The sequence below is a fragment of the Salmo salar genome, chromosome 01 (assembly GCF_965601325.2).
Source record: "Salmo salar chromosome 01, fSalSal1, whole genome shotgun sequence".
In the NCBI taxonomy this organism is placed as follows: Eukaryota; Metazoa; Chordata; class Actinopteri; order Salmoniformes; family Salmonidae; genus Salmo; species Salmo salar.
Window position 1 is genome coordinate 177,221,725 of NC_138291.1, and position 14,210 is coordinate 177,235,934.

A 14,210-nucleotide genomic window follows, 5' to 3' on the forward strand; every position below is an offset into this window, starting at 1 on the left:
TTTTTTTTTCCTCCTTTTCCTCAGCCTGTGATGCTTGAGTCATGTCTCATCAAATAGCAGAACATTTTTACCTGCCATTCAAGTTGTTTCTACTGTTTAGACATTTGAGTATTGCTCTGTATGTAACACTGCAAGGTTTCAGATTGAAGTGTTAAGCCTACAAATTCACTCATTATAGTTAAATGTCATATAGCTGGATTTAATCCAGATGTTATGCATGTAATTGTATAGCATACTTTCAAAACAGGCTTATGCTATAGTCCATGAAAGATAAGTTAGTGCAAGCACAAAAGTTTTAATTATTAATTGTCAATACAATCTAATACATGTATAATTTCATTCCCCATTACATATTTCGGCTGATTTTATTTGTATATTAAAACAACCTTTAATTGTAGACGTCTCACAATTCCACATAAAACACATTATTTACCACCCCGTTAGCTATTACTTCCCGTTTAGTATTAAGAAAACTTGAAGGTAGAAACCCTACTGTTACACTTGACTATCTAGTTTTGCGCACAATGTTTACAACTCCCAGAGGACAAAACCGTAAACACGTTATTTGTCTGCATTGCCTATTGAGAAGGGCCATAAATGTGATAAAGGGACTTACATAAGAGATAATTACTGCAGTTTAAGTAACTAATAGGTATCCAATAAAATGAAATTGTGTGCTCAAGGTGTTGATTTAGAGGTCCATCCCATTATCCTCGTGTGTGTGCTTGCACGCCAATTACATACAAGTTCACTTACATTTTTAATTGAATATGCAATTGCTTTTCTTAAAAATATACTGCAATTGGTACATATATTTTTGGACTATTCAATTAATAAAATGTACCCTTGGTTCCTGAAGAAACGTATCAAGAAACGCCTCATGAGCTCAGTTCAACTGTGTACCCCATCAGAACCCAACATATACACGTTTGTTCAGTATAAAAATATAAGTTTGTCAATAATGTAATTGTACAAAAACACTGTATAGCCTCAAAACATGTTTAAAACTATGTTGATATCATGGATGGTTATTCTTTGCATCCATAGCTCTGTCTATGAATTTGATTTGAGAGTGGTTGCATTTGTCAACACCATTCCTCTGCTGTACCAAAGTGGTGGGGTGGCCAACTTTGTTATTGTTTGAACTGCAGATTGCACCTTTCAAGGCAGAATTATGATTCACAGTGAGTTGTTTCTTAGTTTCTAGATATCCTGTGATAAAGAGAAACAATCAAACTTGAAAATATTGTAAATGTGTCCAAGCACAAACTATAAAGCACAGACCTAATGTTGGAATAGATTAAAAGAGAAAAGGGGGGTACCTAGTCAGTTGGAAAGGGGGGGATACCTAGTCAGTTGGAAAGGGGGGGATACCTAGTCAGTTGGAAAGGGGGCGATACCTAGTCAGTTGGAAAGGGGGGGATACCTAGTCAGTTGGAAAGGGGGGATACCTAGTCAGTTGGAAAGGGGGGGATACCTAGTCAGTTGGAAAGGGGGGATACCTAGTCAGTTGGAAAGGGGGGATACCTAGTCAGTTGGAAAGGGGGGATACCTAGTCAGTTGGAAAGGGGGGGATACCTAGTCAGTTGGAAAGGGGGGGATACCTAGTCAGTTGGAAAGGGGGGGATACCTAGTCAGTTGGAAAGGGGGGGATACCTAGTCAGTTGGAAAGGGGGGACACCTAGTCAGTTGGAAAGGGGGGACACCTAGTCAGTTGGAAAGGGGGGACACCTAGTCAGTTGGAAAGGGGGGACACCTAGTTAGTTGGAAAGGGGGGACACCTAGTCAGTTGGAAAGGGGGGACACCTAGTCAGTTGGAAAGGGGGGACACCTAGTCAGTTGGAAAGGGGGGACACCTAGTCAGTTGGAAAGGGAAAGGGGGATACCTAGTCAGTTGGAAAGGGGGGACACCTAGTCAGTTGGAAAGGGAAAGGGGGATACCTAGTCAGTTGGAAAGGGGGATACCTAGTCAGTTGGAAAGGGGGATACCTAGTCAGTTGGAAAGGGGGGGATACCTAGTCAGTTGGAAAGGGGGGGATACCTAGTCAGTTGGAAAGGGGGGGATACCTAGTCAGTTGGAAAGGGGGGGATACCTAGTCAGTTGGAAAGGGGGGGATACCTAGTCAGTTGGAAAGGGGGGATACCTAGTCAGTTGGAAAGGGGGGATACCTAGTCAGTTGGAAAGGGGGGGATACCTAGTCAGTTGGAAAGGGGGGGATACCTAGTCAGTTGGAAAGGGGGGGATACCTAGTCAGTTGGAAAGGGGGGGATACCTAGTCAGTTGGAAAGGGGGGGATACCTAGTCAGTTGGAAAGGGGGGGATACCTAGTCAGTTGGAAAGGGGGGGATACCTAGTCAGTTGGAAAGGGGGGGATACCTAGTCAGTTGGAAAGGGGGGGATACCTAGTCAGTTGGAAAGGGGGGGATACCTAGTCAGTTGGAAAGGGGGGGATACCTAGTCAGTTGGAAAGGGGGGGATACCTAGTCAGTTGGAAAGGGGGGGATACCTAGTCAGTTGGAAAGGGGGATACCTAGTCAGTTGGAAAGGGGGATACCTAGTCAGTTGGAAAGGGGGATACCTAGTTAGTTGGAAAGGGAAAGGGGGGATACCTAGTCAGTTGGAAAGGGAAAGGGGGGATACCTAGTCAGTTGGAAAGGGGGATACCTAGTCAGTTGGAAAGGGGGACACCTAGTCAGTTGGAAAGGGGGACACCTAGTCAGTTGGAAAGGGGGACACCTAGTCAGTTGGAAAGGGGGATACCTAGTCAGTTGTAAAGGGGGACACCTAGTCAGTTGGAAAGGGGGACACCTAGTCAGTTGGAAAGGGGGACACCTAGTCAGTTGGAAAGGGGGACACCTAGTCAGTTGGAAAGGGGGGACACCTAGTCAGTTGGAAAGGGGGGACACCTAGTCAGTTGGAAAGGGGGACACCTAGTCAGTTGGAAAGGGGGGACACCTAGTCAGTTGGAAAGGGGGGACACCTAGTCAGTTGGAAAGGGGGGACACCTAGTCAGTTGGAAAGGGGGGACACCTAGTCAGTTGGAAAGGGGGACACCTAGTCAGTTGGAAAGGGGGCGATACCTAGTCAGTTGGAAAGGGGGCGATACCTAGTCAGTTGGAAAGGGGGCGATACCTAGTCGGTTGGAAAGGGGGCGATACCTAGTCGGTTGGAAAGGGGGACACCTAGTCGGTTGGAAAGGGGGGGACACCTAGTCGGTTGGAAAGGGGGGATACCTAGTCGGTTGGAAAGGGGGGATACCTAGTCGGTTGGAAAGGGGGGATACCTAGTCAGTTGGAAAGGGGGGATACCTAGTCAGTTGGAAAGGGGGGATACCTAGTCAGTTGGAAAGGGGGGGATACCTAGTCAGTTGGAAAGGGGGGATACCTAGTCAGTTGGAAAGGGGGGGATACCTAGTCAGTTGGAAAGGGGGGGATACCTAGTCAGTTGGAAAGGGGGGGATACCTAGTCAGTTGGAAAGGGGGGATACCTAGTCAGTTGGAAAGGGGGGGATACCTAGTCAGTTGGAAAGGGGGGGATACCTAGTCAGTTGGAAAGGGGGGGATACCTAGTCAGTTGGAAAGGGGGGGATACCTAGTCAGTTGGAAAGGGGGGGATACCTAGTCAGTTGGAAAGGGGGGATACCTAGTCAGTTGTACAGCTGAGTGCGTTCAACTTGAATGTGTCTTCCGCATTTAACCCAACCCTCTGAATCAGAGGTGCGGAGGCCTGCCTTAATCGACGCCCAAGCTACTTAAAGGGGCAATATTATATATTCAAGGTAATTGTATGGCTACTTTTAGCGAAAATATTAGGTTTATCTAGTTAGCCTACAGAATAATTATGTCGAAAGTATCTTTAGGGTTTGTTTTCGTACCAAATGACCAGCACATTTTTATAAAAATCGATTAACCTAATTTAATTGCTATTGGTCCTAATCGCTTGAACATTATGAGAATATAACTTTGTTAAACATTTAAATTTTTTGTAATACTAACTTTTTAATGTATTATTTTAGTATTTCAACAGGTAGATTTGACACGAGCCTTAGAAAACGAACGTTCTCTCTTTGCAAAGAAACAGGCTAAATTCAAGTATGGCAGGTTATTTTCATTATTAACGATACCAAAGATATAGGCAACGCTTATCGACAATCTGGTAGTTGCAACTGAATATCACATATACAAATTCCAGATGTTACATCATTTGTCTTAAACTCAACACGAATCAACTGTTGCATGTAGGCAATATCCAAATGTAGTTTGACTACAGTTTGGAAGTTGATTTAGCCCTTTGTATATTGATGAACCATAGCAAAGCCAACATTTAAACTGAAGCGTGCCGGTTTATATGCTAATTGACCTGTATTATTCGATCATGAAAATGTTCCGTTGATAATGTCAATATGAGACATGCCTCGGATTTTTCTCAAGTATTTACACTTAGGTATGCGTAAAATGTTCAAGCCTGCTCGAGATTTAATCGAAAAAGATGGAATCATGCAATCCTTTCTAGCTGTTTTTACAAACGTAGGCCTAAAGGTATTGCTTACAGCCTATCTCCAAAATTGTGCATAATGTTATTGATCATTAAATCGTAAAAAACTATATACAGAATTGACTTCATTTCACATAAGGGCTATTCTTTACAAAATAAAGTATATTTTAAGCCCAACAGCATTATCCACAATATAATTACTTTAAGAAAAACACCTGTGAAGGCGTTTCATCAAACGAACTTTATCGAAGCAATAAGGCTCCAAATATAGGTTTGGATTAAAAAGCAGAACATTTTGTTTTATCCCATCTTGTTAGCTGTCACTGGATTTTGAAGTCATCCAAATTGATATTAAAGCTTTTCAGAGCACAGCCAAACAAAAAAAAAAGAAGAATAAAAAAGATAGAATTATGCTTACCAACACCATCCTCGCTGCTCCTTCTGACACCAGAAGGAACCGTAGCGGTAGGATCATGCAGGTCGTGTTTTGTTCCCATTATCCAGCCCTTTGTCAGTAATATGAAGTGCAAGGAGCACGTGCCACACACCTGTTGCACAAAATGAGCTCAGATTCTCTGTGAAGTGTTCACATATACTGCTTAACAAGACGTTGGGGTTTCACCTGCTGAAAGTGAAATGTAGCCTACGAAATTATAATATATCTGGGTTTTCAATTCATGTATAAGGCTACATACTTGATGATTAGAGTATATTATCTATATTATAAAGTGACTGGAAGGCCTCGTCATTGTCGACGAGCCGTTATGTGTTTTCCATGCCTGGAGTGTTTGGGGACATTGCTTATTCACATTAGCCCATTGCCTGCTAACCATTGACATGTGATAGATTTAATTGCGTTTCTAACTATTTTATGGCCATGGTGCAAGCATTGCTTTTATGAAACACTTCGAAAGCCAATGACATAGTCTCTAACTTCTAACCCAACATTATACTAGGCCTATATGTGGTTAGAACATTTCAACTCAATAGACGTAGGTTTATTGGTATAAAAAAGGCCAGACTATGGTAATAATTTAACGTTAGAAGTAGGCCTAAGCATATCGTGTTGAATAAATCTAGTTCAGCTGGGCTATCGCGTTCAATGACAGTCGTTTTCAACTAAAGAGATCGATATCATTTGCCAAATTCATTAAACGTTCACCTCAGTTTCGTCATTCTTTTTCAATGAGAATGTCAACCAAGCCATCCATACATTGCAACCATAGTTTAATCACGAAAAGATTTGCATGCAGTCACACTGTAGGCTACTGCAGTGACTGAAAATGCCGCTTCTTCACCAGCACAGGTGCACTACTGATCGTAAACACTAGGGGTCAGTGTACTCCAAAATATCAACGCACTGAGACGGGGGCAGCACAGAAGTCTCAAAGGTCATGAAGTTTTGACTGCAATTTTCTGCAGTTCACATATTTAGAGCCTCCCCTTGCATTGTGGGAGGCTCTAAATCAACCAATCGTGTTTTTGTTTGACCAAAGACGTGACTGAAACGGGAACTCATTTTGCACCGTTCATGTAGGCTATACATATGGATGTACAAATGCATGTGATATTTGAGGCTCTCTCACCAAATGACAGTACAATATACACACATCGTTTTTGAGTGTGAGATATGGGGTTTGGAGACATGTTTATTTCGACAGTACAAATTCCAACTTGCATAAACAATGGCAACACTGCCATTTTGCACTGAGTCTTGCTGTTGGAAATCCACATCAGTGTCTACCTTAGGCTATCACAGATGCACCTCCCCTAATTTCCAATAGTAGCCAATCCAGCTTCAGCCCCACAGGATTGGCTAGCTAGCCTGTCACTAAAACCAACCCTACCGCCCTCTACTGGTCGTGGTTAAACTACCACATACTGTACATGTCACCTCCTCCTTTTCTTTCCAAGATTCCTTTCCTCACTCCCTTTGCTTTCCTCCTTTCCAAGATTCCTTTCCTCACTCCCTTCCCTTCCCTCCTTTCATACATTCCTTTCCTCCTTTCCTAGCTTACTTTCCTAGCTTTCTTCCCCTCCTCCTTCCCTGTGTCATTTCCTTCCCTAGCTCCTTTCCTCCTCTACTAATCCCTTTCCTAGTTTATTTTCCTGGAATTAACCTTGGCCAGTAGAGAGAGAAAAAGGAGCTAGGCAAGGAGATAGGGAAGGAGGAAATGGAGGTATGGAAGGAGGACATGGAGGTAGGAAATGAGGGAAGGAAAAGTGAGTTAGGAAGTGAGGATAGAAGGAAAGGAAGATAGGAAAGGAATCTAAGAAAGAAAAGGAATTCACATGTGTGCGGTAGGGATTAACCACAGCCAGTAGATGGTATAGGTTTTAGTTACAGGCTATGCTGCGGGGCTTCAGTTGGATGTATCTCCCAACTTTACTCCTTGACTTTTGTCTGCAGTTGGTTGCTTCAACCTTACCACTCAAACATCCCAAATTCTTGACGTATTTATTGCAATATCGTGACATGCGCACAAGCCATCCTCTATTTTCCCCTACCCTGTTCTGTCTTACAGGCATTTTATTTTAGGATGCATTTATTCATATAAAATAGATTTTCTGATGTTCTCTAGAGAGTAGGCAGGCCCATGTTTTCATGACACTGATGCAAGGAGTTAAAGCTACGCTTGTTTAGGCTACTCGTTACAAAGGTAATTGGTATTTAATCATTATAATAGGCTAATAATAAGAATAATACAATGTTATTTATTTAAAAAGTTTATTAAACGTATTTGTCTTCGATATTCTACGTTTATGTATTGTTTTGAGGAGTATCTGACTCAGTCTGAACTCTATCAATCTGGCCTCTGGACTATATCATGGGACCTCATGAAGAATGCTGCAATCGTTCAACTAATAAGCTATAATAATTATAATTAGCCTAATAATAATAATAATAATAATAATTAAAAAAAGCCAACAATAGAAAGTAATTTAAAAAAAAATATATATATATATATAGTTTCCCCTGTCAAGGACCTGATAATGCAAGCATCAGCATAGTGGAGGCCTAATTATCTCCAGCAGAGTTTCTATCCCGATTACACGCTAGACTGCTACACTGAGAACTTAACTGTGGAGTGTATGGGGAAGTAGTCCATTTAGCTCAGTGGATCAAAAATAACACCGTAAACCATATTGTCAGTGACCTGTCTGTCCTGTCAGCTCTGTCTTGAATGCCACACTCGTTTTGGTGGGGTCGCTCAACATTATTTTTGAAAGATATTTTCTTAGGAAAACAATGGAGGGGAGGAGATGATGAAGCTAATAACTCGCTAGCCCGAGGTACACTGCCCTAGAGGCCGAGACTGGGCAGCTGTAGCCTGATTTATAGCCTCACTTGTCCACTGAGCCACATTCTATTCTCATATATCTCAGAGAATTGAGGGGGACACAGATTTTCAACGGAAACATATAGACCTATTAGCCGTAATAGCAGAGACACTAAGCTTACAATGTTGAATGTAAAACGTTAAGCTATGTTGGAATGGCCCTTTATTTTAGTGTTGACAATGCAGAATATTATTTCACGCTAATTGTCAAATAAATGGATGGTTCGTAACCTAGGCTACATCTGTACTGTATTTTTATCCCTGCATATATAGTTGGTTTGGTGTTGTTATTATTATACCCTACAATTTTTGCAACCTCTGTTGTATTTGCTCTTGAGGAATATGAATTATTATTTCGTGAGAAAATATGTATTATTTTGTGGGGATTATGCAATGGCATTGTTCATACATCTGTAAGTGCACGTACAAAAGGCGACAGACGTTAGACCCTTCAGGTTGCCAATAATACGATCCTAACGGGAACAGATACAGTATATAGACCTTTATAAACGTTTTACGTAGTCTGGACTAAATAATTAGACCTCCTAGATTACATTCATTGTTTTCGCTCTTGACAAATGCAAAAAAAAAGTAGGTCTGTTTTTAGGCTATGGCAATAAATACAATTTTTTTGGAAAAAACTAAATTAACTTAATTATTTAGTCTCGGTTGATTGATTCGTGTTAAACTAATGCCAATATTATAGCGACCGGATTATCTGTCTGTGGCTTTATTCCGACAAAACGCTTTTCAATCCATTGGCGCGCAGGTTAATTTAATGAATTCATACAAGAAAATATAGGCCTACGAAATAGCCTATACAATCCCTCTCCTATTGTCATAGATAGCCTATAGATTGATATCTGTGAAATGAATTTTAGTGCATTTTAAGGACAAAGGAGACAACTTATGAATATTACATTTTTTTTAGAGACGATATGATTCAGTGGAATAAAGAAGTGATGAACGGAAAGCATTTCATTTCATAAATCTCCCGTTTTATCTGTGGGTTTATTAATCATGTAGATATGCCATTTCATATAGCGCGAGAGGGGCCCCCACCACCACCTACTACCAATTATGAGGGCTCTCCTCCGCCGGTGACTTCCAATTGGTGCAGGCCTTTGTTGTTATCGGGACCAATCGCCAGGTGCGTCGGTTGTGGGAAGTCCGCGGGCTTGATGCTTTGCAATAGATAATGCAAGTGTGGTAAAATTATGGCTTGCATAAAATAATAATGATGAATAATTGTATCATTTTGTAAAGTATTGACAACACATCATCCTCAATGTGGGATATAGCCTAACTACACTTATAGTATAGTAATGAAGTGATAAAAATAATAATAATGACAATAATAATAATAACATTAATAATAATAACAATTATAATAAACGAAATTTCTAAAATAAAATACTAACCATATTCCTATAGTATTTCCAAATGGGCCAAAGCTGGATAATGCCCTCACAGCACCAACAATTGTTGAATAAAAGCATATGTCACAACTTATTCATAATTCCTATAGGCCTACACTCAGAAAAAAAGAGTTCTGAAAGGGTTCGGCTGTCCCCCATAGGACAACCCTTTTTGGTTCCAGGTAGAAACCTTGTTGGTTCCAGGTAGGGTTCTACTTGAAAAAGAACCCCATTTGGAACCAAAAGCGTTCAACCTAAACAAAAAGGGTTCTTCAAAGGGTTCTCCAACGGGGACAGCTGAAGAACCCTTTTAGGTTCTAGATTGCACCTTTTTTTTCTTCTAAATGCGTAGCTATTCATTATATGCATTTGAAGTGCATGTTTGTTTTGGTCCTATACTTAGCCTACATACTTAGCTTGAAATCACCACAGACACGTAGCCTTGTGTTCCATTTAACTTCAAGGGTTCTCTGATTCTCTTTTGGAGGCGGAACGATTCAGTTCCATGGCACTGAACACACAAACAGTGCGCACCAATAGCATCCCGCAGCTGCAGAATAGTGCAGAAAAAGTGGTACTGGGAAGGCAAGGGGAGGGCTTCTCTCCAGTCGCCTCAATCTCGGCTTCGCCCACTTCAAGAGACTCGGCATGGCACATTAACTTTAAAGCTCACTTTGGAACGAACCTCTCCACTCGACGTCTGGATTTACAGCACTTGCTTATTACTTTAATTCCTCGTCAATATTGTTATTTGGGAGTCGGAGAATTCACCAGAAACTCAACGCTTTGCGTCGACGCTAATATATATATATGTTTCCATCCCGCACGATATAGGGACACGCTAAACCACTCTAAATTGAGCAGGTGACAACCTTAAACCGTTCTTGACAAATGTGTTCCTTCGCTATGTCACGATTTAGTCTGTAACTTAAAACGTTTTTCATTGAACAGACACCAATAAGCTATTTATCACCGCGCAGTAAAAGTAAAAAATCCCAAGTCGTGTCTGTTAACTACCCTTTCCCTCTGGTTTTGCCTCTGCAAAGAAGTTCAGTGTGCAACAAGGAAGAGTTTGGGGTGGAAAAGACCACACTGTCTGTGACATTGTTATGGAAATTGCAACAGGTCTCGAATCATTGGAGAGACGCTTCTCGGCAAGGAATCATTCTGCCTGTTCAAAGATGCTGGACGGTATTAAAATCGAAGATCATTTTAGAACGGGAGCGGCCACTTTGGGCGTTATGATCGGTGAGTTTACGGACGGATAGGCCCATATTATCTCTTAATATTCAAAAGTAAAGATATCATAATCATATTTTTGGGGGGATTTAATGGATTCATTCTCCTTTTAGTTTCATATGCCAGCCTGTGACGGCAAGGCCTTACAGAACACTTGGCATGCACCTGTAGCAATAGCAATAAGCTACAAATAAGACGCATTATAGAAATTCATATTTCATATTTCCTATTCAAATGATGTATGCAAACCCAACAGTAACTTTAACCTAACTATTCTCCTGACATCGATGTTAGTGGCAGGTTTAACTGTTGCTTATCCATTATATTTGTGAGTAATTTAGTAAGTTTGAGCAACGAAGCTATGCCTTCTAATATTGTTTTATCTCCCTAACATTAACTTTTTTATTGAGTAGAAAATTCTTGCCGTGTGTGCATTTAATATTACGACATTATGTATTTGAATCTGAAAGATACAGAAATGTAAACGTTCGTTTATCACCCAGGTGCTGAATACCATCATCAGGCCGTGTGCGAGGGATGTCAGCGGCCGATATCCGACCGATTTCTGATGCGGGTCAACGAATCGTCTTGGCACGAGGAGTGTTTGCAGTGCGCCGTGTGTCAACAGCCGCTTACCACAACTTGCTACTTCAGAGATAGGAAACTCTACTGCAAAACTGACTACCAACAGTAAGCACATATATCTTTCTATTTTCATTTGGTAATTGGACCATGGTCGACAATCGAGTGGGCTATAACACCAACACTCGTTTGCCTTTAGCGCGTTCCGCATTGGCGGAACTCTTTCTTTTCGTAGTTTGTATCAAATACATAGTGGAGATTTTTATCTTATACAATCTCTTACTGATGTTTGTGTTCCGTAGCTATGTAGCTATGTTTTTTATTTATTTATCATAGAGTTTGACAATTGTACTACGTTTGGGCCTATATACATACCTACTTCATAATTCTTCGAAATAGCCGTTGGAAACTAACCTAGGTTTAGGCCTATTTGCCAGAGAAGTTATATATATAATGTTAACGATTATTTAAAACACATTTGTGTGTAATTGTAACAATAATATAGACTTAATTTAGTCTTCAGTTAATGATACATTGTGTTTCCTATTGAAGTCATGCGTTATTATTTGAAGGACTTCTAAATATATTTTTTTAATATCTCCGTATTTGGTTTAAGTTGACTGGGAAATATCATATAGCTTTTTTTTTGGTTTTGAGGTATTGTCATTGAAGTCAAAATCTTAAGGTAAAGATTTTGCACAATGTATGTAGAAATCAAAGTTATTAAATAAAATTGTGGTCATGAAATCTAATCAGACAGTTGTGAAATGTAGCCAAAGCTGTTTTGACGTGGGGGTTCAATGTCTATAAACCTTGGTAAACTATATGGGGGAAAATTTTGTCGGATATAAGATCAATAACCTATAATCACTGAATCAATTATTGAAAAAAAATATGGTGTGTTTTTAGAAATGTATATAAGATGATCTTTGCAATATAACGTTTCTATATGGTCCGTGCTATTCGGGATCCTTGGGACGTCCCTACCACATTAAAGTAGACATTTTAAAAGGGTTAGGTTATGGGTAGTGGTTAGGTTTAGGGAAGGGACGTCCCAAGGATAGAACTGACCATTTCTATACTTGCTGTTGACTAATTCTCTTTTGTACTTTTCAGAATGAATTATATGATTATAAAAACAACAATAAGAGGGATAATTCTTTGTATCTGTCATTGTCAGTAGTATTTTATCAAGCTGACAATGCCTTTTATTATTACAGACAAAAAAAGTAAAAGTATTAGGCTATAACTATTATTACTAGATTATAATAATTATAACCTCTTGCCATTACCATGCTATAACCTTTGTGCAGATATAGCCTAGTTTGATCATTTTTTTGTAGGTTATGTGGGGTGTCGGTGTTGTGGTGCTGGTGCGGTTGTCTCTGTGTATCAAACTATTGGGATTTAACATTTAGTTGTACGTTACATGGTCTCGCTAATTATGAGGTAACAGAATGGTAGACATTATCAAAACGAAACAAATCAGAAAAAATGAGGACCTAATAATGTGTTCAATGTGTGTGTGCCTAGCTTTGATCGCCATGGAAAAACACACAATCATGATATTAGCCGATATAAATCATGATATTAGCCGATATAAATCATGATATTAGCCGATATAAATCATGATATTAGCCGATATAAATCATGTGTAGTTCTGAGGGGCTGCCTCTGGTAGGGTAGCAGTTAGTGTATGTGGGGGCCGTGTGCAGACAGTTTGGGCAGTGTGTAGACCGTGGGGTGTTTCTCGTTCTCAGCTCACTGCACTGTTGCTCTTCATGCCTGTCACTAAGTTTTAAGGGCTCTTTGTCCAAGGGCTTTAAACATTGCTACTTCAATCACTGCGACATTATCGCTCCCTGCTAGAAGTCTGGCAAGGAACAATGGGCGACATCCATTGCCTGTGTCTGTCTGCCATTCAACAGCCTTCCCCCGACATGATGGCAAGCAGTTTGTAGGAACAATGGGATTTTCATAGCCGCAGCTCGGAATTCCTTCACCTGAGAAACGCACAAATCCAAGGGTTTGGTGCATGCATGTATTTTTTATTTTTTTTACCGTAGGTCAAGAGTGGGGTACTAACGTTACTAGAAGCTATTGCTAGTGTTTTGATGATATAAGTCATTGAGGTATATCGGGGAGATATTTTAAACGTGTTAATGGGAAGCTTGCCAAGAATATGAGTGTGCAAATCAAAAAGGTCATGAGATTTATTTAGATGTACTATTTTTTTTTATCCACGTGATTTTTTTTATTTTTTATTTTTTAATGACCTGCTGTCATATTATTGTGTCGTATTTGAGGTTTGGGTAGGCTTTTCTCCTAGAATTTTGTCATTGCGTTCCTACATTTGCTCCTATGAGGATGTTGTTGATCAGCTGAAAGATAGTGCCTTGAGTCCACATTCAGGCTGTGTCCCTGCTGTGAATATTTGTAGTTTCATTCTGGGGTAAGGCAAACAGACCGCTTAGGCCACAATCAGTCAAAACTAAATCTCATTTTTAAAAAGTTAATATTTTGGCTTGGTGCCCAAACCATAATGAAATGCTTTGTAGGCCTCTCTTCAAACTCAAAATCCTCATTATTGGCAAAAAGTTAACCGACTTTCTTTTGTAGCCCTGTAAGTCTCAATTTAAGGTGATTCATACTTTAATGTAAACCAGTATACTAATAGGTCTACATTGAAAACATGATATTTGAATGTTTCCATTAGTTCTCTACTGGGATTATTTTCTAGAGAAGTAGTATGAATAGATAAAAAAATATATGTAATCATTATTATAAATAATTACAGCATTTTAAATTTAACTTCCAAAACATTGAAATTGCTTATAACAAGAATTTAGAAATATTTATCAGAATAGCTTTGTGTTATGCCAATTGTTGCTTTTAAGTATATATTTTTTCTCCACATGTTGACGTACATTTTTTGATTTTTTTTTTTAGACTTGTTCCAAACAAATTAGATAATGGATTGTAATAACATTATAGTATGCATTTATGTTGTTTTATCCAGTATTTTCCTTTGTGGTAGTCTAGAGTAACTAAAAGCAGTACCCGTCACTGGTCAGTCATGCTAGCTGTGCCTCCTGGGGGCCAGTCCAGTAGTGAGCAGGATGCCTCTGCATGTTT

The 14,210-nt window shown here is 39.9% G+C and overlaps 1 protein-coding gene across 1 annotated transcript in view; it reads left to right on the plus strand.

Moving 5' to 3' along the window:
- Window positions 1-9,874: 9,874 nt before the first annotated feature.
- Window positions 9,875-14,210, plus strand: part of LOC106571993 (LIM/homeobox protein LMX-1.2) — a 101,883-nt gene continuing 97,547 nt past the window's right edge. The window contains exons 1-2 of the mRNA XM_014145671.3: window positions 9,875-10,502; window positions 10,997-11,183. Of these exons, the coding sequence (XP_014001146.1) occupies window positions 10,364-10,502; window positions 10,997-11,183 (326 nt within the window). The 5' untranslated portion in view covers window positions 9,875-10,363. The remainder of the gene's footprint in view (window positions 10,503-10,996; window positions 11,184-14,210) is intronic.